The sequence below is a fragment of the Hyperolius riggenbachi genome, chromosome 11, assembly GCF_040937935.1.
Source record: "Hyperolius riggenbachi isolate aHypRig1 chromosome 11, aHypRig1.pri, whole genome shotgun sequence".
NCBI classification, from domain to species: domain Eukaryota; kingdom Metazoa; phylum Chordata; class Amphibia; order Anura; family Hyperoliidae; genus Hyperolius; species Hyperolius riggenbachi.
Window position 1 is genome coordinate 246,652,124 of NC_090656.1, and position 24,662 is coordinate 246,676,785.

Sequence of the window (24,662 nt, forward strand, 5' to 3'; positions counted from 1 at the left end):
TTGCGCCTTTTTCTTTGTGTTTGGAAAGCTCAGCCATGTAACATCTCATGTTTGTTGTTACTGCTCAGGCCTTTGTGATCTCATTCACCTCCGACTTCATTCCACGCCTCGTGTACCTGTACATGTACAGCCCAGACGGCACCATGCATGGCTTTCTCAACAACACACTCGCCTACTTTAATGTCAGTGACTTTAAGCCGGGCACCGGGCCCAACATTGAGGAGGACCTGGGACATACTGTGGAGATCTGCAGGTAGAAACATTGGGCTGTATGCAGGAGCTGCCTTACTAAACCGGCTGCAACATTCGTTTCACGCAAGTAAACCGAACACCAGATTAACCCTGTCTCTTACCTCCTCCAGATATAAAGATTACAGGGAGCCTCCATGGTCCGACAACAAATATGACATCACTAAGGAATTCTGGGCTGTTCTGGCTGCAAGATTGGCGTTTGTCATCGTTTTCCAGGTAATTGCTGCTAAGTATTCAGCTTCCGTTTGTAATGTCTGAGTTATGCTTTATGCGTACATGTTTATCTGTACTGTGTTGTGAGCTAATTAATGCTCTCTACTGCTTGAGTATAGATGACCAGATTGTTATTCTGTGCGATATAAAATCTGTAGATGTTTGTGAAAATAATGGATTGGGGAAGGACTGGGAAAGACTGAGGTATAAGGAGACATGAGGATTGGGAAGGCCTATGGTATAAGGAGACATGAGGATTGGGAAGGATTATGGTATAAGGAGGCATGAGGATTGGGAAGGACTATGGTATAAGGAGACTTGGGGATTGGGAAGGACTATGGTATGAGACATGAGGATTGGGAAGGACTATGGTATAAGGAGACATGAGGATTGGGAAGGACTATGGTATAAGGAGACATGAGGATTGGGAAGGACTATGGTATAAGGAGACATGAGGATTGGGAAGGACTATGGTAAGAGGAGACATGAGAATTGGAAGGGCCTATGGTATAAGGGGACATGGGGGTTGGGAAGGACTATGGTATAAGGCGACATGAGGAAGGACTATGGTATAAGGAGACATGAGGATTGGGAAGAACTATGGTATAAGGAGGCATGAGGATTGGGAAGGACTATGGTGTAAGGAGGCATGCGGATTGGGAAGGACTATGGTATAAGGAGACATGAAGATTGGGAAGGACTATGGTATAAGGAGACATGAGGATTCCTGACCACTGCCACCACCAAACTCCTCATCCATGCCCTCATAATTTCCCGTCTAGACTACTGCAATGCCCTTCTGTCTGGTCTCCCTATGACCCGAATAGCCCCGCTGCAGTCCATCATGAATGCAGCAGCCAGAATTATCCACTTCTCCCACCGCTCCACCAGGGCGGCTCCCCTCTGTGAATCCCTCCACTGGCTTCCCATCCAGTCCAGAATCAGATTCAAGATACTGTGTCTGACCTACAAATCGGTCCACAAAACCTGTCCAACCTACATTTCCGATCTTACTCAGAGGTACGCACCTAACCGCTCACTCCGCTCCTCCAATGAACTGCTCCTGACCGCACCCAAGCCCCCCCCCCGCCACACCCAGTCCCATGCACGCCTTCAGGAGTTCTCGAGCTGCTCCAACACTATGGAACTCCCTGCCTCCACCCATTAGGGGAGCCCCTTCCTTCAACATCTTCAAGAAGGCCCTCAAAACTCACCTTTTCCCTCTGGCCTACCACCCCTCACAAGTGCTCTAAACCCGCAGCTGAACTCTGGTCCCCTACCTTTCGTGTCCCTACCTCTCCCTCTAGATTGTAAGCCTTTGGGCAGGGTCCTCCTCCTTTTGTGTCCTACCTGATCATGCACCTCCATTACTTGCATGCTATGCATTTGAGTGGACTCAAATCGCCTAATCTCCATGCACCCATCCAGTGACTAGGCATTACCTTGTACTCACACTGTGCTGTGTGATCTGGTTTTTGTTGTATTCCTGTATTGTCATATTGCTGTATGTCACCCCTAAATATTGTCTGTAACCTAAACTAATGTCCAGCACTGCGTAATATGTTGGCGCTTTATAAATACAATAAATAGGGAGGCATGAGAATTGAAAAGGACTATGTTATGAGTAGACATGAGGATTGGGAAGGACTATGGTATAAGGAGACATGAGGATTGGGGAAGGACTTTGGCATAAGGAGACATGAGGATTAGGAAGGACTATGGTATAAGGAGACATGTGGATTGGGAAGGACTTTGGTATAAGGAGACATGATGTTTGGGAAGGACTATGGTATGAGGAGACATGAGGTTTGGGAAGGGCTATGGTATAAGGAGGCATGGGGATTGGGAAGGACTTTGGTATAAGGAGACCTGATGTTTGGGAAGGACTATGGTATGAGGAGACATGAGGATTGGGAAGGACTATGGTATAAGGGGACATGGGGATTGGGAAGGACTTTGGTATAAGGAGACATGATGTTTGGAAAGGACTATGATATGAGGAGACATGAGGATTGGGAAGGACTTTGGTATAAGGAGACATGGGGATTGGGAAGGACCTTGGTATAAGGAGACATGAGGATTGGTAGGGACCATGGTATAAGAAGACATGAGGATTGGGAAGGACTTTGGTATAAGGAGACATGTAGATTGGGAAGGACTATGGTATGAGGAGACATGAGGATTGGGAAGGACTATGGTATAAGGAGGCATAAGGATTGGGAAGGACTGAGGTATGAGGAGACATGATTGGGAAGGACTTTGGTATAAGGAGACATGGGGATTGGGAAGGATTATGGTATAAGGAGGCATGAGGATTGGGAAGGACTATGGTATAAGGAGACTTGGGGATTGGGAAGGACTATGGTATGAGGAGACATGGGGATTGGGAAGGACTATGGTATAAGGAGACATGAGGATTGGGAAGGACTATGGTATAAGGAGACATGAGGATTGGGAAGGACTATGGTATAAGGAGACATGAGGATTGGGAAGGACTATGGTATAAGGAGACATGAGGATTGGGAAGGACTATGGTATAAGGAGACATGAGGATTGGGAAGGACTATGGTATGAGACATGAGGATTGGGAAGGACTATGGTATAAGGAGACATGGGGATTGGGAAGGACTATGGTATAAGGAGACATGAGGATTGGGAAGGACTATGGTATGAGACATGAGGATTGGGAAGGACTTTGGCATAAGGAGACATGAGGATTGGGAAGGACTATGGTATAAGGAGACATGGGGATTGGGAAGGACTATGGTATAAGGAGACATGAGGATTGGGAAGGACTATGGTATAAGGAGACATGAGGATTGGGATGGACTATGGTATGAGACATGAGGATTGGGAAGGACTATGGTATAAGGAGACATGAGGATTGGGAAGGACTATGGTATAAGGAGACATGGGGATTGGGAAGGACTATGGTATAAGGAGACATGAGGATTGGGAAGGACTATGGTATAAGGAGACATGTGGATTGGGAAGGACTTTAGTATAAGGAGACATGATGTTTGGGAAGGACTATGGTATGAGGAGACATGAGGTTTGGGAAGGGCTATGGTATAAGGAGGCATGGGGATTGGGAAGGACTTTGGTATAAGGAGACATGATGTTTGGGAAGGACTATGGCATGAGGAGACATGAGGATTGGGAAGGACTATGGTATAAGGGGACATGGGGATTGGGAAGGACTTTGGTATAAGGAGACATGATGTTTGGAAAGGACTATGATATGAGGAGACATGATGTTTGGAAAGGACTATGATATGAGGAGACATGAGGATTGGGAAGGACTTTGGTATAAGGAGACATGGGGATTGGGAAGGACCTTGGTATAAGGAGACATGAGGATTGGTAGGGACCATGGTATAAGAAGACATGAGGATTGGGAAGGACTTTGGTATAAGGAGACATGTAGATTGGGAAGGACTATGGTATGAGGAGACATGAGGATTGGGAAGGACTATGGTATAAGGAGGCATAAGGATTGGGAAGGACTGAGGTATGAGGAGACATGATTGGGAAGGACTTTGGTATAAGGAGACATGGGGATTGGGAAGGATTATGGTATAAGGAGGCATGAGGATTGGGAAGGACTATGGTATAAGGAGACTTGGGAATTGGGAAGGACTATGGTCAGAGGAGACATGGGGATTGGGAAGGACTATGGTATAAGGAGACATGAGGATTGGGAAAGACTATGGTATGAGACATGAGGATTGGGAAGGACTATGGTATGAGACATGATTGGGAAGGACTATGGTATAAGGAGACATGAGGTTTGGGAAGGATTATGGTATAAGGAGACATGGGGATTGGGAAGGACTATGGTCTAAGGAGACATGAGGATTGGGAAGGACTATGGTATGAGACATGAGGATTGGGAAGGACTTTGGTATAAGGAGACATGAGGATTGGGAAGGACTATGGTATAAGGAGACATGAGGATTGGGAAGGACTATGGTATAAGGAGACATGAGGATTGGGAAGGACTATGGTATAAGGAGACATGAGGATTGGGAAGGACTATGGTATAAGGGGACATGAGGATTGGGAAGGACTATGGTATAAGGAGACATGAGGATTGGGAAGGACTATGGTATAAGGAGACATGAGGATTGGGAAGGACTATGGTAAGAGGAGATATGAGGATTGGGAAGGACTATGGTATAAGGAGACATGAGGATTGGGAAGGACTATGGTAAGAGGAGATATGAGGATTGCGATTGGGAATTGTTCCAAACAGTTCTGTTAAATCTCCCCTGATCCTTGTTTTATGTTGCAGAACTTGGTCATGTTCATGAGCGACTTTGTAGACTGGATCATCCCAGACATTCCCAAAGATACGAGCGAACAGATTCACAAGGAGAAGGTCATGATGGTTGAGGTGTTCTTGAAGGAAGAACAAGGGAAATTGCAAATGATAGAAAACTGGAGAGATTACGATAGGAAGAAAGAAGAACAATGCAACAACGAGAGCCCCAAACTGTCCCGCAGTCCCCGTGGAAGCGCGTCATCGTCTCATTCAAATCATGGGAATGTGTAACCGAGAAAGTGTGAAGGACATGAAGCTCGGTCAGTCATTCCAGTGACAGAATGTCATGAGAGATCTTACTTTTGATCCCTATGAAGAGTTCTCCCTTTCGCAGCCTGTGCTAGGCTTTCCATGTTCCATGGACAGAGGACCATGTTTCACGAGATGATCAGAGCACGGATGAAACATTTGATTGCTCTGTGACTTTGGCAAACATTGCTGATGTCTGCCTATTCCTTGATGGAAAGAGGATATATTTCATCTTTATCGTATCTCATGCCTTCTTTTGGACAGTATGGAACCAGTTCTTAAATTGAAACCCTATGAATTGTTGGGAAGTCTTGAAGAACATTGTAAGCAATAACGTTAAACTGCACTAAAGGACTCTAACTTTAGCTGTGGGACAAAGGTGTTATTTCATGGATCCCATGATCGATAAAGGACAGCTTGGTGCTGCTGATCATCATGCAGCATTTTTTTTAACATCCTACAAGACCTTCAGCCTCCTTCTTTTACAGCCAAACCAAAGCCATTTACAGGGTCTTCCGTTATAGGGTCTGTTCCACTTTGGGGATGTGGAGAAACATTTCCTAAACCTGGCTTGGCTGCCGAATTTCCTCCAGGGCTTAAGGGTTAAGCTTGCAGAGAAAAAACTATTTTTTTAGACACTACCTATGCAATGTAAAGATTCTCTGTTCTTTATACAAATCTTTTATACTTATTTATTGATTCAGAGTTTATCGCAAAGCCGATCTGTTTCTGCTTTTGGTTGGTAGCCCCATGGAACAAACCTCCCAATTCTTTGCTCAACCATAAAAAAAACGCGCTAAGGGCTGCGGGTCGTTCGCTTTCACTCCGTTTTTTTTTTTTCCAGGGGTGAAATTCAGGTATAAGGGAAGCTAAAATTTGTAAACTGACTGTCTTAGGGTAATTCATTTTTGTAATTTTGATTTTATCTTGGTGAATCAGAAATGTTGTTAACTTTTTTTTCTTTTTGGAGTGACCTGAGTCTTTTGAGGGTCATGTGTCATAATAATATAGGAGGGAACTTTATATTTTTTCTAGATCTTGAATGTGTCCTACCAGAGACAACATGAGACAGGATTGCTTGGCGGGTTGTAGGGCGGCTTTGCTGGCCAGGAATGTCATTGTGGTTTGAGGTGTGGGGTAGTTGGCTGTATATGAGCAGAGCCTGATGCACATGTGGACGTAGGACAATCTCGCACACATCTATTCTCCTGCTGGAACTCACGTTAGGAATTTTGGGTGCACATCAAACAAGGCAACGGAGAGAAAGAGAACAGGACACATTTCAAACGGTCTTCATCGCTCTCTGATGTCTCATGTCTTGCCAAAGCCAGGGAATTACCTTGTGTGGGAAATTCTCCTATAAAACTGTAAACTGAAAAAATAAATGACTGTTAGGATTAAGCGTCTCCAGAAGTCGGATATTAGTGAAGGGAAGGGAGATTAGTTTACTGTGTAAGTAGAAGTACTCTTGTAGTGCTATTTGCTGGTCTACAGTATAACCAAACTTCTAACACACATGCTAAAACTATCACAGATTGCCCCCTAGGAATAATGTCATTAAAATCCATTTCGGCCTGTTCACACTAGGCATGGTACTCTGCCCCCTCATTGATGGCCATCAGCATCTCGATATGGTACCACATTCTGTATAGAATGGGAGCACAGTGCAGCGGGACAGGCTTTGGTAAACTAAATTTAAAGAGACACTGTAACCAAGAATTGAACTTCATCCCAATCAGTAGCTGATACTCCCTTTCCCATGAGAAATCTTTTCCTTTTCTCAAACGGATCATCAGGGGGCGCTGCACGGCTGATATTGTGGTGAAACCCCTCCCACAGTGTGATGTCAGTGCCTCACAGCACTGAGCTACTGACATCACACTGTGGGAGCCTTGTTGCATTGTGGGAAATAACTTTTTTGGCAGTTTCCAACTCCCAAAAAAGAAAGCGGCATCTCCTTCCATTGACATCACCTGCCTGCAGTAAAGATGTCCCCCATGTGATAAATGTCAGAATGTATATCAGGGAGAGGAAAGATTTAACAATGGGCGAACGCTGACTAAATCATTTATACAGAATTATTGTAAAAATTAAGCACTTTTTTTATTACATTATTTTCACTGCAGTTCCTCTTTAAAGTAAATCTGAAGGCAATTTAAAAAACAAACAAATACTCGTCTATGGAGAGGGAAGGCTCTGGGTCCTATTGAGCCTTCCTGTTCCTCTCAAGGTCCCTGCATTCCAGCGCTGGATCCTTGGTTGAAATCTCCTGCTGCAGTAGACTTTGGAATTTTTGGGAGCCCGCCTCCATACTACACATGTGAGCGCTCAAGACAAGCGTGCTCACACATGTGTAGTACGGAGCGGCCTGCAAAGAATTCTGAAGCCTCGGACAGCTGCAGAGAGGATAGGGACAGTTAAGGTTAGGTCTTTCAGGGGTCGGGGGGGGTGCAGTGATTCTAGTTATGTTCCTGATTGGCTGGTAACGCCATGTGTGTGGCCTATGACATTCAGATGTAATAATAACCACAGGTGGTATAACACTAGGCCACACCTCTCTCCAGGTATACACAGCTTGCCTTTCTTGGTAAGGCCGGCAGGACAATGCTGTCACCGGATCCCCGTGATAACCTCAGGCTGCTGTTTCATACTCTGGGCCTGATTACACCTCTGCTGCTCACAACATTCATTGACATTCAAGCAATGACATTCCTGTAGATGAATGCAAGCGTAGCGCCCGCCGAGGAAGCCTGAATGTAACTGTGCTCCCAGGGTCTGTATATAACCGTATGGCACATTGCGCTATTAAGTTCCTTACAGTTTCTTTTTCTGTTTTCTTTTTTTTTTTTAAGAAACTTTGTAAATCAATATGAATCTAGATTATGTCAGAAATTATTAATAATAAATTCTAATATGCAATCCTAATAAAAGAATTGTACTTTGGTTTTGTTTTGTTTATGGTTTTGTCCTTTTGTTTTTTTTTTTGTTTTTTGCACACACAAATTTGCAACAGGTAACGGATGTGTGATTAGTGTTGGATAGTGGGATCTAAGAATAGAATGCAGACCGTGATTTAAAGGGACTTTGAGCAGTGCAGTAACTATGGAAGGATGAATACCATTTTAAAGCTCTCTTTCTCCTCTTTCCAATGATATATAACCCGCCACCCTACTCCTTTTAGTTTTCGTTATTTTCGCAATCGAAATCGCAGCTGCCATCTTGGATTCCTTATTCAGCATTGTATTATGCAGGACGACACTTTCCCCAGTGTCGGCAGCTCCACTCAGCGCAATGCAATTAAATATAAGGAACCCAGGGGGATATAATAACAAACATCATGCCGGTAGGTGTGAGGATATAATGAATTGTGGGTAAGCCTAAAGGCATAGCCACAGGCACTGCTCGGAGTCCCTTTAAAGGATATATGCATTGAAAGTACATATGAACTGAGGCAAAGTACCTAAGGTAAGCACAGAGCCCTGTTCATGCTGCATCCACATACCACTGTGTAAGTGATGGTTGTAATCAACAAATTCTGATTTTGCTAAATTTTGCATACATTTTCACAATTACAATTTGCAACTTCAATTGATTTTGTGTAGTCATTCATAATTTCGCATAAAGTTTCTCAAAATTTTGCGTAATTTCTTGCCGAGTTTAGCAGTGAACAGCAAAGCCCCCATACAGGCTATTCACACCAAAATGGCTACCTATGTTAAGGAGAATCGTGGGTACAAGCCAAAAAAAGAATTTTGCAAAAACACCTTGTAGTTTTTGAGAAACTCGATTTTAAAAATGCAAGAATGGAAACTTAGAAAAAATGACAGTTTAAAAAACATTTTTCTTCACATTTTTAAAATCGACAAGGTCTTTTTGAAAAGTTATTTTTGCGACTTATACCCACTATTCTGCTTAACGTATGTAGTAACTTTGGTAGCAATAGCATGTATGGGGGGCTTTGCTATTCACCTCTAAAATTGGCACAAAATGATGCGAAAATTACGTGAAATTTTAAAATACTACTATTACATACGAAATTACGATTTTCTCTGAAATTTTGCATTAATCTTACTGTCAGTCACTACTCTTGTGGACAAGAACATTCTCTTTTTTTTGACCTGACACTGTACTGTTATCAAATCATTTGCATGATCTTGTGTTGTTGTGAGTTACCTGTATGTCCTACCTTGTATGTCAACCCATTTATATATTGTGCAGCGCTGCGTAATATGTTGGCGCTTTATAAATACAATAAATAATAATAATAATTGTGAATTTCAATGAAATTTCGCATGCCCACCACTGCCTTTGTGCGTTGTCTGTTCCTCTCCTCCTCATCCCCCCAAGGATAGGAGGGTCATAGAAAGGAACATCTCTGCAAGCCCGCCTCTTCCTGTCTGAAAATGTAGTTTAGATTAAAGTAACATTTTCTAGGAGTGATTACTGAGACCAGGGAAAAGGTAGAGCGGAACGAACAATGCACAGATATATGTGGATCCAGCATGAAGATACCTCAGTGCTTACCTTGCATAGTTTGCCCCGGGTCCGGTACATTTAAAATGTACCTGAAGGGGAAAAAGTGCCCCTAGGGTGTGCTTACTAGTGATGATCAAACACCTAGGTGTTTGGGTTCGGTTAGGTTTGGCTGACGTCATCCAGCCCGCCGCCACCAGGGGGCGCCGGTCCTCCCGAGAGCCGGCCTGCCTCCCCCCGCGCTTAATACCGGCGCCCCCTGGTGGTGGGAGGGGGCAGACGGGCTGAATGACGTCAGCTGAACCTAACCGAATCCAAACACCTAGGTGTTCAATCATCACTAGTACTTACCTAGGGAAGGGGGAAGGCCGTTGGATCCTACAGAGGCTTCTCCCTTCATCCTCACCAGAGGGGATCCAGCCCAGTGTAGCAAGCGTAGTGTCAGCTTTCCTCCAGGCTCTGGTGGAAATAGCTGAGCCTGATCGCGTCGACTCTCCTGCACAGGGGCAGACTGTTCACGTCTGCGCAGTAGAGCAGTTCCAATCAGACTCTGCAGAGCCTGTGCAGGAAGCTGCTAGTGCATCTGCATGCACCGCAGCTTGTAAATATTATTCCATGTGTCACTGTGGGGGTCCCAGCACTGGATTGGGCTGGCTGCGGCGGAATGGAGAAACCTCATTAGGAACCAGAGGCTTACCCCTCCTGAGGGAAGTATCCCCCAGTGGCCCTTCTTTTCCCACACAGGTTTTTTTTAACTACTTCCCTACCCTGGTCATTTTCACAGTTCAGCTCAGCTCTGATTACTTTGGCAATAACTTTATCAATAATTATCACAACTAAATGATCTATATATTGTATGTTTGTTTTCAGGACAAATTAGGCTTTTTGTGGCTGATATTGGTTATGAGTAATTACCTTATTTGATATGCAAGGAAAATAAGGAAAAAAAAGTGTAAAAATACACATTGTATCCACTTTCATACATTGTAGCTTTAACCACTTAACGACCGCCCCCAGCCGATGGGCGGCGGCAAAGTCCGGGCCCAAACGACCGCAATACGCCCATCGGCGGGGGCGGCATCAGCGGTGGCTGTGCGGCGATCGCGTCATCAATGACGCGATCGCCGCCGGCAATAGGCTCCGCCCACTCTGCACGGAAACCCGCCGGCCAATTAGCAGCGCCGGCGGGTTTCAAATGCGGCGATCCGGCCAATCAGAGGAGTATAATACACTTTGTTATTGTAACAAAGTGTATTATACTGGCTGCCTCCTCCGCTGATGGTCACTCGTCGTGCGACCATCAGAGAGGACGGCAGCCCTTACTGTGAGCATATCAACACCCGTTTTTACCCACACAGACCACCCGATCGCCCACCCCAGCCCTCAGAACCCCCCCTGCTCACCCCAGCACACCACATTTTGCACCCAAGCACCCCCATAAAACCCATCAATCACTCCCTGTCACTATCTAGGGACGCTATCCCCTAGGTTAGGTCCCTAACTGCCCCCTAGGGTCCCCTGATCACCCCCCCTACCCTCAGATCCCCCCCAGACCCCCCTCCCAGACCACCCCCCTGTATAGTGTATACAGCTATATAGCTGCCTTACCCACTGATCACCTGTCTATCACCCATCTATCACCTGTCTATCACCCCTTGTCACCACCACCCATCAGCGCAGACCCTAAACTGTCCCTTGGGGGCACCTGATCACCCACCCAGACCCTCAGATTGCCCTCAGACCCCCCCCTCCTGATAACCTCCCCAGTGCATTGTTTACATCTATTCTCCCCTGTAATCCCTCACTGATCTCCTATCGTCACCCCCTGTGTCTGCCACCCACCAGATCAGGACCCAGTCTGCCCCGTGCGGGCACCTAATCAACCCCCCACACCCTTAGATCGCCCTCAGCCCCCCCCCCCAATCACCTTCCCAGTGCATTGTATTTGATTGTGCTGCAATTGTATTTGATTGTGCTGACATTCAATTTCATTGTGCTGACATTCAATTTCATTGTGCTGTAATTGTATTTGATTGTCCCGTGATTTTTTTGATTGTCCCGTGATTGCCCTTTGATTGGCCTGTGATCGTCTTTGATTGTCCCGTGATCGGCTTTGATTGTCCCGTGATCGGCTTTGATTGTCCCGTGATCGGCTTTGATTGCCCTGTGATTGCCCTGTGATTGGCCTGTGATCGGCTTTGATTGTGTCGTGATTGGTTTGATTGCCCTGTGATTGGCCTGTGATTTGCTTTGATTGGCCTGTGATCGGCTTTGATTGTGTCGTGATTGGTTTGATTGCCCTGTGATTGACTTTGATTGTCCCGGGAATTGAGTGCCCTGTGATTGGCCTGCGATTGCCCTGTGATTGCCTTTGATTGTCCTGTGATTGTTTCTGATTGCCTCCGATTCCCCACTCGCCACCACCCCCCTGTCACTATCCAAGTGATCTAAAAACAGTGAAAACTGTCACTTTTTTAGTATCACTAGTGTTAGCAGTTAGGCCAGTTAGCTAGGCCCCTTTGTAAGTGTCAGTTAGTGCTCAGCCCACTGCACCACAGTCACTAATTAGCGTCATCACTGTCGCTAATCAACATTGGTACTATATAGTATCTGTAAGTGATCATTACTGATCGCAGTCAGATCTATTAGGGTCACTAGGATCCACAAAAAAAAACGCAGTGTTTGCCCGATCAGGCCTGATCGTTCGCCTGCACTTGCGTTCAGCCCGCCCCACCGCAGTGACAGAATTTTTTTTCTGATCACTGCAAAAAACACTGTACAATAGCTGTGGCACTGTAAACCTCAGTTTTGATTTATTTTTTTTATCAAAACTCAGTGAGCACAGCTTTCTACCTCTCAAATACTCCCTTTTGCTAGGTAGGTGCTCTTTTTTCTGCGTAGTCTCAGAGGAATACCCCCTAAATTTAGCAGCCCACCATGGCAAGAAAGGGGTATTCCGATGATGAGGTTCTCAGGTACATGGCCCAGTCGGATGAGGACGATTGGGACGCCTCATTCGACGAATCTTCCGGGTCAGAGTTTGAACCTGAATTGAGCAGTGGCTCACTGACCGATAGTGATGACGAGGTTGAGGTCCCGGCTAAAGCCAGGCGTACCACACCCCATGTTGTTGGACCGCAGGTGGTGCAGGATCAGCCTCAAGGGCAGCAGAGTGGTGTTCGTGCTGGTCTGAGATTTCATAGTGGGGCAGGCACCAGCAGCACAACATCTCCTGGACCTAGCACCAGTACTTCCGTAGACCCTGGTGAAGTGGCGAGCACCAGCATGGAAGTTGAAACTGGTTCGGTGGCACGTGCAGTAAGATCCCAGTCGCAGCCACCAAGAAGACGGGCCCGTACTACCCCTAATTTACCAGAGGTGCTGGCAAACCCAAATTGGCAATCCCCTGATTCCGCCGCACCCGTACTTCCCCCTTTCACCGCCCAGTCTGGAGTCCAGGTGGAGACAGATAATCTAGGATCGGCCCTAGACTTTTTCTATCTGTTCTTCACCCAGGATCTCTTGGACTTAATTGTGGCAGAGACCAACCGTAAGGCCACACAATATATAACCGCCAATCCAGAAAAGTACCTTGCCCAGCCTTTTCGGTGGAAACCAGTCCAAGTTTCCGAAATGAAAATTTTTTTGGGCCTTCTCCTTCACACGGGACTAGTAAAGCAGAATGTGTTGCGGTCTTATTGGTCTACGGACCCAGCACATCATGTTCCCCTGTACTCTGCTGCCATGTCCAGGACACGATTTGAGAACATCCTGAGCTTCCTGCACTTCAATGACAACGAAACCTGTCATCGAAGTGACCACCCTGCTTTTGACCGGCTCCACAAAATTCGACCCCTCATAGACCACCTGTCATCCAGATTTGCAGATGCTTATACCCCTGACCAGGACATCTGCGTAGACGAGTCCCTCATACGCTTTACCGGGCGCCTTCGCATCAAACAGTACATCCCAAACAAGCGCGCCCGGTATGGGGTGAAACTGTATAAGCTCTGTGAAAGGGCCACAGGCTATACATCTTATTTTAGGGTCTATGAGGGAAAAGACTCAAAATTGGAGCCGGTCGGATGCCCTGACTACCTGGGGAGCAGTGGAAAGGTTGTGTGGGACTTGGTGTCACCCTTGTTCCAGAAGGGGTACCATCTTTTTGTGGACAATTATTACACAAGTGTGGCCCTCTTTCAGCACTTAAAAATAGAAAAAATCCGATGCTGTGGCACCGTGCGGCCTAGTCGCCGGGGCTTCCCCCAACGGCTCATTACCACCAAACTTCAACGGGGGCAGAGGGCCGCCTTGTGTGCTGACGACCTGCTCGCGGTGAAATGGAAGGACAAGAGGGAGGTTTACTTCCTGTCCACCATTCACGCAGACACGACAGTTGAAATTCAACGGCGAACTAAGGTCATTGAAAAACCCCTTGTCGTCCACGAGTATAATACTAACATGGGAGGGGTGGACTTCAATGACCAGAGGTTAGCGCCCTATTTAGTTGCTCGAAAAACAAGACGCTGGTATAAAAAAGTGTCTTTTTACCTCATTCAATTGGCAATTTACAACAGCTTTGTTCTCTACAGTAAGGCTGGGAGAACTGGCTCGTTTATTCAATTTAATAAACAGATCGTGATGGAACTCCTGTATCCAGGAGGTGCCGTGGCCCAACCCCAAGATGCAACTAGCCGGCTACATGGAAGGCATTACGCCTATCCAATTCCGACTACCCCAGGTCAACGAATCCGAAGAAAACGCTGTCGTGTCTGCAGCAGGGCTGGAATAAGGCGTGACACCACTGTTTATTGTCCCACCTGTCCTGACCAGCCTGGCCTATGCCTAGGGGAGTGTTTTGAGAGGTACCACGAGCAGGTACACTATTAGAGAATAGGGAACTCCACACATAGCGGTAGGCACACAAGGGTCTCTCAGTGCTATTTCACACTGCTGCGATGCGTTAGGGCAAAATGCCTAGCAAAAGTCACACTTTGCGGTCCCCCCCTACGCCGGAAGTGCTTGACTTAACGCTAGTGCATGCCTACGTTACTGCGTGGCTTCTGTGGCAATATCGATCGGCGCGGAAGTCATGTTAGTCTATGGCGACGCAGTTCATTACTAGGCCGAATGCTACTCTTGTGGTATTGCCTGAAGGTCTGTTTTGGACGATACGGTGCGGCGGGCTCGACCCACCGGATATGTCAATATGCAGTGTGAAACCAAACATCGGGTTTCCAGAGACCCTAATACACAGGGCTGCCAGAAACCTCTCCTTTCACTTGGGACAAATTGCGGAATGTATTTCGCCACAACTCTGTGCGATTTGCACTTCGCACATTGTTCCATGGGGGAGGAGAGGTTTGTCCTCGGGAGGTAAGTTAAAAAAAAACAAAAAACAGGTAAGCAAAGAAGTTAATGTTTGGTTTGCAATGTTAAGTTTTTTATTAAAAAAGTTCAAAGGTTATTAATGTTAATGAAGTAATTGCTTTGCTGCTTGCTTGTTTTTTGGGGTTTTTTTTCTCTTTTTCCATCCAATAACCTTCCAGGTGGACCGAGCGAACGACTAACCAGCTGCAGTACTGATGGTGCATCCTGACAGAACGTTGCGCGTCTGTCAGCTTACACACAAGTCGGTGCATGCAGCGCTGCAGGACGAGATTTCTCCTCCGCAGTCAAAAAGATACGTTTGCCGAGGCATATGGGCCGAGGAGTGGTGTTGGGGATTCATATGCTTTGGCAAACACTTTGTATCAAAAAAGAACTCTGGCAATGATTTGTTCATCCACATCGATCGGTGTGAATGGATAAATCAGGTTTGCCAGGGCATACGAGCTGGTGGGTTTGGATTTTTGGGGCGGCAGCTCCTATGTCCTGGCAGACGCCTTCCCCTCCTTTTTGTATTGTTTTGTCTTTTTTTCTATCCAGACCGACCAATCAGCTGCAGCACTGATGGTGCATCCTGACAGAACATTGCGCGTCTGTCAGCTTACACACAAGTCGGTGCATGTAGCGCTGCAGGACGAGATTTCTCCTCCGCAGTCAAAAAGATACGTTTGCCGAGGCATATGGGCCGAGGAGTGGTGTTGGGGATTCATATGCTTTGGCAAACACTTTGTATCAAAAAAGAACTCTGGCAATGATTTGTTCATCCACATCGATCAGTGTGAATGGATAAATCAGGTTTGCCAGGGCATACGAGCTGGTGGGTTTGGATTTTTGGGGCGGCAGCTCCTATGTCCTGGCAGACGCCTTCCCCTCCTTTTTGTATTGTTTTGTCTTTTTTTCTATCCAGACCGACCAATCAGCTGCAGCACTGATGGTGCATCCTGACAGAACATTGCGCGTCTGTCAGCTTACACACAAGTCGGTGCATGTAGCGCTGCAGGACGAGATTTCTCCTCCGCAGTCAAAAAGATACGTTTGCCGAGGCATATGGGCCGAGGAGTGGTGTTGGGGATTCATATGCTTTGGCAAACACTTTGTATCAAAAAAGAACTCTGGCAATGATTTGTTCATCCACATCGATCAGTGTGAATGGATAAATCAGGTTTGCCAGGGCATACGAGCTGGTGGGTTTGGATTTTTGGGGCGGCAGCTCCTATGTCCTGGCAGACGCCTTCCTCCTCTTTTTTTTTTTTCAAAATTTTTTGGCATCCACATTGATTGATTGTTTGACGTTCATTTTTCCTTTCAGCCCACAGTGCATTACCCTTATGCCCAATATAAGGAGTATAGCAGAAACTCCTAATACTGGCCATACATGTAATGATTGCAGAGACCCTAAAATGCCAGGACAGACCCCACGAATGATGCCATTTTGGAAAGAGGACACCCCAAAGTATTCCGTGAGGTGCATGGTGAGTTCATAGAATGTTTTATTTTTTTGTCACAAGTTAGCAGAAATTGTGGTTTTGTGTTTTTGTTTTTTTTTTCACAAAATGTCATTTTCCGCTAACTTGTGACAAAAAATAAAATTTTCTATGAACTCACCATGGCCCTCATGGAATACCTTAGCGTGTATTCTTTCCAAAATGGGGTCATTTGTGGGGTTTGTTAACTGTCCTGGCAAGTGGGCGGGGTGCTAAATTTTGAGCACCCCTGTAAAGCCTAAAGGTACTCATTGGACTCTGGGCCCCTTAGCGCAGTTAGGGTGCAAAAAAGTGCCACACATGTGGTATCGCCGTACTCGGGAGAAGTAGTATAATGTGTTTTGGGGTGTATTTTTACACATACCTATGCTGGGTGGGAGAAATACCTCTGTAAATGACAATCTTTTGATTTTTTTACACACAATTGTCCATTTACAGAGTTATTTCTCCCACCCAGCATGGGTATGTGTAAAAATACACCCCAAAACACATTGTACTACTTCTCCCGAGTACGGCGATACCACATGTGTGGCACTTTTTTGCACCCTAACTGCGCTAAAGGGCCCAAAGTCCAATGAGTACCTTTAGGATTTCACAGGTAATTTTGCGGAATTTGATTTCCAGACTACTCCTCACGGTTTAGGGCCCCTAAAATGCCAGGGCAGTATAGGAACCCCACAAATGACCCCATTTTAGAAAGAAGACACCCCAAGGTATTCAGTTAGGAGTATGGGGAATTCATAGAAGATTTTATTTTTTTGTCACAAGTTAGCAGAAATTGATTTTAATTGTTTTTTTCCACAAAGTGTCATGTTCCGCTAACTTGTGACAAAAAATAAAATCTTCTATGAACTCACCATACTCCTAACGGAATACCTTGGGGTGTCTTCTTTCTAAAATGGGGTCATTTGTGGGGTTCCTATACTGCCCTGGCATTCTAGGGGCCCTAAACCGTGAGGAGTAGTCTTGAAACCAAATGTCGCAAAATGACCTGTGAAATCCTAAAGGTACTCATTGGACTTTGGGCCCTTTAGCGCAGTTAGGGTGCAAAAAAGTGCCACACATGTGGTATTGCCGTACTCGGGAGAAGTAGTATAATGTGTTTTGTGGTGTATTTTTACACATACCCATGCTGGGTGGGAGAAATACCTCTGTAAATGACAATCTTTTGATTTTTTTACACACGATTGTCCATTTACAGAGTTATTTCTCCCACCCAGCATGGGTATGTGTAAAAATACACCCCAAAACACATTATACTACTTCTCCCGAGTACGGCAATACCACATGTGTGGCACTTTTTTGCACCCTAACTGCGCTAAAGGGCCCAAAGTCCAATGAGTACCTTTAGGATTTCACAGGTCATTTTGCGGAATTTGATTTCCAGACTACTCCTCGCGGTTTAGGGCCCCTAAAATGCCAGGGCAGTATAGGAACCCCACAAATGACCCCATTTTAGAAAGAAGACACCCCAAGGTATTCAGTTAGGAGTATGGGAAGTTCATAGAAGATTTTATTTTTTTGTCACAAGTTAGCGGAAATTGATTTTAATTGTTTTTTCCCACAAAGTGTCATGTTCCGCTAACTTGTGACAAAAAATAAAATCTTCTATGAACTCACCATACTCCTAACGGAATACCTTGGGGTGTCTTCTTTCTAAAATGGGGTCATTTGTGGGGTTCCTATACTGCCCTGGCATTTTAGGGGCCCTAAACCGTGAGGAGTAGTCTGAAAATCAAATTCCGCAAAATGACCTGTGAAATCCTAAAGGTACTCATTGGACTTTGGGCCCTTTACCGCAGTTAGGGTGCAAAAAAGTGCCACACATGTGGTATTGCCGTACTCGGGAGAAGTAGTATAATGTGTTTTGGGGTGTATTTTTACACATACCCATGCTGGGTGGGAGAAATAACTCTGTAAATGGACAATCGTGTGTAAAAAAATCAAAAGATTGTCATTTACAGAGGTATTTCTCCCACCCAGCATGGGTATGTGTAAAAATACACCCCAAAACACATTATACTACTTCTCCCGAGTACGGCAATACCACATGTGTGGCACTTTTTTGCACCCTAACTGCGCTAAAGGGCCCAAAGTCCAATGAGTACCTTTAGGATTTCACAGGTCATTTTGCGGAATTTGATTTCCAGACTACTCCTCACGGTTTAGGGCCCCTAAAATGCCAGGGCAGTATAGGAACCCCACAAATGACCCCATTTTAGAAAGAAGACACCCCAAGGTATTCAGTTAGGAGTATGGGGAATTCATAGAAGATTTTATTTTTTTGTCACAAGTTAGCGGAAATTGATTTTAATTGTTTTTTTCCACAAAGTGTCATGTTCCGCTAACGTGTGACAAAAAATAAAATCTTCTATGAACTCACCATACTCCTAACGGAATACCTTGGGGTGTCTTCTTTCTAAAATGGGGTCATTTGTGGGGTTCCTATACTGCCCTGGCATTTTAGGGGCCCTAAACCGTGAGGAGTAGTCTTGAAACCAAATGTCGCAAAATGACCTGTGAAATCCTAAAGGTACTCATTGGACTTTGGGCCCCTTAGCGCAGTTAGGGTGCAAAAAAGTGCCACACATGTGGTATCGCCGTACTCGGGAGAAGTAGTATAATGTGTTTTGTGGTGTATTTTTACACATACCCATGCTGGGTGGGAGAAATAACTCTGTAAATGGACAATTGTGTGTAAAAAAAATTAAAAAATTGTCATTTACAGAGATATTTCTCCCACCCAGCATGGGTATGTGTAAAAATACACCCCAAAACACATTATACTACTTCTCCTGAGTACGGCAATACCACATGTGTGGCACTTTTTTGCAGCCTAACTGCGCTAAGGGGTCCAAAGTCCAATGAGCACCTTTAGGCTTTACAGGGGTGCTTACAATTTAGCACCCCCAAAATGTCAGGACAGTTAACACACCCCACAAATGACCCCATTTTGAAAAGTAGACCCTTCAAGGTATTCAGAGAGGGGCATGGTGAGTCCGTGGCAGATTTCATTTTTTTTTGTCGCAAGTTAGAAGAAATGGAAACTTTTTTTTTTTTATTTTTTTGTCACAAAATGTCATTTTCCACTTACTTGTGACAAAAAATAATATCTTCTATGAACTCACTATGCCTCTAAGTGAATACTTTGGGATGTCTTCTTTCCAAAATGGGGTCATTTGGGGGGTATTTATACTATCCTGGAATTCTAGCCCCTCATGAAACATGACAGGGGGTCAGAAAAGTCATAGATGCTTGAAAATGGGAAAATTCACTTTTTGCACCATAGTTTGTAAACGCTATAACTTTTACCCAAACCAATAAATATACACTGAATGGGTTTTTTTTATCCAAAACATGTTTGTCCACATTTTTCGCGCTGTATGTATACAGAAATTTTACTTTATTTGAAAAATGTCAGCACAGAAAGTGAAAAAAATCATTTTTTTGCCAAAATTCATGTCTTTTTTGATGAATATAATAAAAAGTAAAAATCGCAGGAGCAATCAAATAGCAGCAAAAGAAAGCTTTATTAGTGACAAGAAAAGGAGGTAAAATTCATTTAGGTGGTAGGTTGTATGAGCGAGCAATAAACCGTGAAAGCTGCAGTGGTCTGAATGGAGAAAAAGGCTCTGGTCCTTAAGGGGCGAAAAGACTGTGGTCCTGAAGTGGTTAAAGCAGATCCGAGATTAAAAACTAACTATAAAAATAACTTCTCTATATATCTTGTCTAAAGTTCAGCAAATCTAGCTAAACATTACACACAGGCAAGCTTATCTGTATCTTCAGCCCTCAGCCTGTGAAAAAAAACTAATCCCTCCCTCCTCCCCTCTACCTCTGAAATCTCTGGCTAGTAACACCTCCCCCTCCCCCTGCCCAGACTGAGCTCCCATGAGCCCTTGCTACTGTCTGAAAATGCCAAGGCTCTCTGAAAAGCTGTGGGTGAGGCCTGTTTAGTTTATAGGGATTTGGAGTATTAAAACAAAAACAAAAAAGTATTTGGCTTGAGGAATGCCCTATAAACTATAGAAAAGGAACACAATTATTGTGAAAAAGTTCATCTCGGATCCACTTTAATGTAAACAGTTCTAGTGTACATTAAACACACATTTTATTTGTCTATCCCTCCTGTTTATTTAAACAGTTTATTTGTTTTGATAATGTATTAGAAGTAACAATTAATGTATACAATCTGCTACTGTCTGCTCCTGCAATGTGTATTTTACACTTGTTTACTAACTAACTCTGCTATTGAATGCCCTGGGGGAAGGAGAGGAGTTTGCTGTCATTTCTTTTCAACTCTATAGAGTTTTTTTTATCAGCTCAGAGATAAACAGTGTTATCTAAGATTTTGTAGGGAGAAGAGTGCAGAGACTTATAATCACGTCATAGGGACAGCAAGTGGTTAAAGAACACCTGAACTGACAGGTACATGGCGGCTGCCCTATATTTTTCCATTTGAGCAATACCAGTTACCTGGCTGTCCTGATCTTCTGCCACTAATACTTTTTGCCATAGCCCCTGAACAACCATGCTGATTAGTAGGGTTAGGTTTGGCCATAGTAAAATATCGCCATTTGATAAGAATATGTTACACTTTTGTAGGAAAATATCGGTATTTAATACCAATATTTTACTATCTGCATTACTGGGCACCCGCATTTTGAGGCCTTATTTGCCGGACGCCTGCTTGCCAACCTGATTGCTATAGGAATTAGCCTTGCTCAATGTTGGTCGGACTTCAAGTGATTACTTAGGTTCCAGAATTTCAGTCTCAGAATCTGCAATGACTAAGCAAGTCTGTGGATTGCAAGACTTTATCTGGCTCCTGGAGACACACAGAGAGATGATTAGCAGGCAGATAAACGGCGGCATGCTGCTCTGCAGTGACTTACAACGTCAGGCGCAGCGCTGCAAACACATTCTTGGCAGAATGGGCAGGTCACATTAACGTCTCTGCTGCTTGAAGTCATCCGTGATACAAACCAGATTTACTATAAAGTCCATACAAGAATGGAAGAGAAACCGTATTTGGATTAGATATGCGAAAAAGAGGAGAAAAGGGGTGTTTTAAATGGAGGCCTTCTCCTTAAAGTAAACCCAAGCTGAAAGTGATATGGAAGATGCCATATGTATTTCCTTTTAAACAAAACACCAGTTCCCTGGCTGTCATGCTTATCTATTTGGCTGCAGTAATGTTTGAATCACACCGTAAACAAGCATGCAGCTAATCTTGTCAGATCTGACAATATTGTCAGAAACGCGTGATCTGCTGCATGCTTGTTTAGGGTCTGTGGCTAAAAGTAATAGAGGCAGAGGATCAGCAGGACAGCCAGGCAACTGGTATTGCTTAAAAGGAAATAAATATAATTAGTCCATTCCAAATATTTGTATAGCACTTTTCTCCTGTTGGACTCAAAGGGCTCAGCCTCAGACAACAGCAGCCTCCATATCACTCTCTCATCAGGTTCACTTTAACTGAGATGTTGTCTAAGGATCTATTTGCTACCTCTGTGCTTTGCTGAGGGTTGTGCAGACACAACATGCAGGAGCTCACAGTCTAATCCTATAGTCATGTCACTGACCTCAGAGGAGCTCACAATCTAATCCTACCATAGTCATAGTCTAATATCCTACCATATTTTTATTATTATGTACTGTATTTATACAGCTCTGACATCCTCTGCAGCACATTACAAAGTACACAGTCATGTCACTGACTGTCCTCAGAGGAGCTCACACTCTAATCCTACCATAGTCATAGTCTAATGTCCTACCATATTATTAGTATGTATTTATATAGCACTGACATCTCCTGCAGCACATTACAGAGTACATAGTCATGTCACTGACTGTCCTCAGAGAAGCTCACAATCTAATCCTACTATAGTCATAGTGTAATGTCCTACCATATTATTATTATTATTATTATGTATTTATATAGCACTGACATCTTCTGCAACACATTACAAAGTACACAGTCATGTCACTGACTGTCCTCTGAGGAGCTCACACTCTAATCCTACCATAGTCTTAGTGCAATGTCCTACCATATTATTAGTATGTATTTATATAGCACTGACATCTCCTGCAGCACATTACAGAGTACATAGTCATGTCACTGAATGTCCTCAGAGGAGCTCACACTCTAATCCTACCATAGTCATAGTGTAATGTCCTACCATATTATTATTATGTATTTATATAGCACTGACATCTTCTGCAGCACATTACAAAGTACATAGTCATGCCACTGACTGTCCCCAGAGGAGCTCACACTCTAATCCTACCATAGTCATAGTCTAATGTCCTACCATATTATTATTATGTATTTATATAGCACTGACATCTCCTGCAGCACATTACAGAGTACATAGTCATGTCACTGACTGTCCTCAGAGGAGCTCACACTCTAATCCTACCATAGTCATAGTCTAATGTCCTACCATATTATTATTATGTGTTTATATAGCACTGACATCTCCTGCAGCACATTACAGAGTACATAGCCATGCCACTGACTGTCCTCAGAGGAGCTCACAATCTAATCCCACCATAGTCATAGTGTAATGTCCTACCATATTATTATTATGTATTTATATAGCACTGACATCTCCTGCAGCACATTACAGAGTACATAGTCATGTCACTGACTGTCCTCAGAGGAGCTCACACTCTAATCCTACCATAGTCATAGTCTAATGTCCTACCATATTATTATTATGTGTTTATATAGCACTGACATCTCCTGCAGCACATCCTCAACCAGCTCACAATATAATCATTACCATAGTCATGGGAAGGAAACCAATAAAATTAGCATATGTTTGGCAAGTGGGAGGAACACCTTAAAGAGACACTGAAGCGAAAAAAAAAATAATATAATGAATTGGTTGTGTAATACGGATAATTACTAGAACATTAGTTGCAAAGAAAATATTCTCATATTTTTATTTTCAGTTATATAGTATTTTAAGTTCAATGGCTTTTTTGCATAGATACAAATGCACTGCAATCTTCAGAATACTCTTCCATGCTCTGGTAGATTCACCAGTCCAGAGATGAAAATACCACAATACTGGATTCTGACAAATAACGTGGTGCAGATAGAAAGGCAATGGAGGTATAAAAGCAGCAGCTTTGGCTTCCAGAGCTCCGGATAGCTTTAATAAACCTGCCTGCTGTTTGCAATAGGCAAAGCTTAGATTGGCCCGAGATACATGGCCCCCTTTTTGCCAACTCTGTAGAGCTTATGGACACCTCTTCAAAGCATTCATAGAAGAGTGGGATTTGCCAAGCAGAAACAGCCCGGACTTTGTTAATGATCAGACCGGCCTGTGCTGTAACATTGACTTCATGAATAAAACGTGTGAGCGCATTAATGTCACTCATCACCGGGGCAGAGCTGGTGGAACGCTGCAGCGAGCCCAGATTCTCTCCACTTCTGCGAGGCTGAGTGACTCAACAAGTGTCTCCTGGCCAGCTGACGTCTCCTCGCTGCCAACTCCAGACTCACTAACGTTACTCTAGGCGAGGCCCCTTAATGACATTTCTCTATGCAGCCAGTAAGACTAATGAATTAACAAGGAGCTGACCTGAGTCTGTAAGCATGCACATTAGTGTTACTGCCGGGATGCCTCTGCGGTCTGCGCTTGACGTATAGGTGGCTATTTTTGGGTGCTGGAAGATGGAGTCTTTTCGGAGTGTCCTGAATAGTTTGTGTAGCCGGTATTTCTGAACCCCCTGGTGACATGAAGCAGCATGAAAAGGTATTTCCTGTGTCGGAAACAGAACTACACCCTGGTCTCGCCATCGGTGTATTGAGCTGGAAAAATAGTGATTCAGAGGGGAAGCTAAGAGTCAATAGGTGGGGTGGCATTTCGTTCTCAAGTCCATGAAAACAAGCTTTTGTGGTGGCATCCCTTATGGAATAATAGATAGTGCTACGTCCCATGGGCTGGGTGGACCTCATCTCTGTACCCCTCACCAGTTAGGCCTGCTCCATCCTTCTACTGTGGACAACACTTCTTATCAAGACAATTGGTTTCTACTGACTACTCCCTGCAGTGCCCTGAGGTCAAACCTTACCCCCACCTCTTTTGTGGGACCTCACCTAGGGTTTCTTCTTCTTATCCGTAATATGCAGAGAAGCACAGGGTTCCCCATCCAACATCAACAGCTCCCACTGGTGACTATCAGAGAGTAACAACAATAACAATAACAATAATATTTATATAGCGCTTTTCTCCCTGGGGACTCAAAGCGCTGTGACCCTGCAT

At 44.4% G+C, this 24,662-nt stretch overlaps 1 protein-coding gene across 12 annotated transcripts in view; it reads left to right on the forward strand.

Annotated features, from left to right (window-relative positions):
- Positions 1-7,981, forward strand: part of ANO1 (anoctamin 1) — a 1,209,699-nt gene extending 1,201,718 nt beyond the window's left edge. For all 12 annotated transcript variants that reach the window (XM_068260041.1, XM_068260039.1, XM_068260043.1 and 9 more), the window contains 3 exons: positions 69-253; positions 363-468; positions 4,760-7,981. In XM_068260041.1, coding sequence (XP_068116142.1) covers positions 69-253; positions 363-468; positions 4,760-5,020 — 552 coding nt within the window. In that variant the 3' untranslated portion in view covers positions 5,021-7,981. The remainder of the gene's footprint in view (positions 1-68; positions 254-362; positions 469-4,759) is intronic.
- The last annotated feature ends 16,681 nt before the right edge of the window (positions 7,982-24,662 follow it).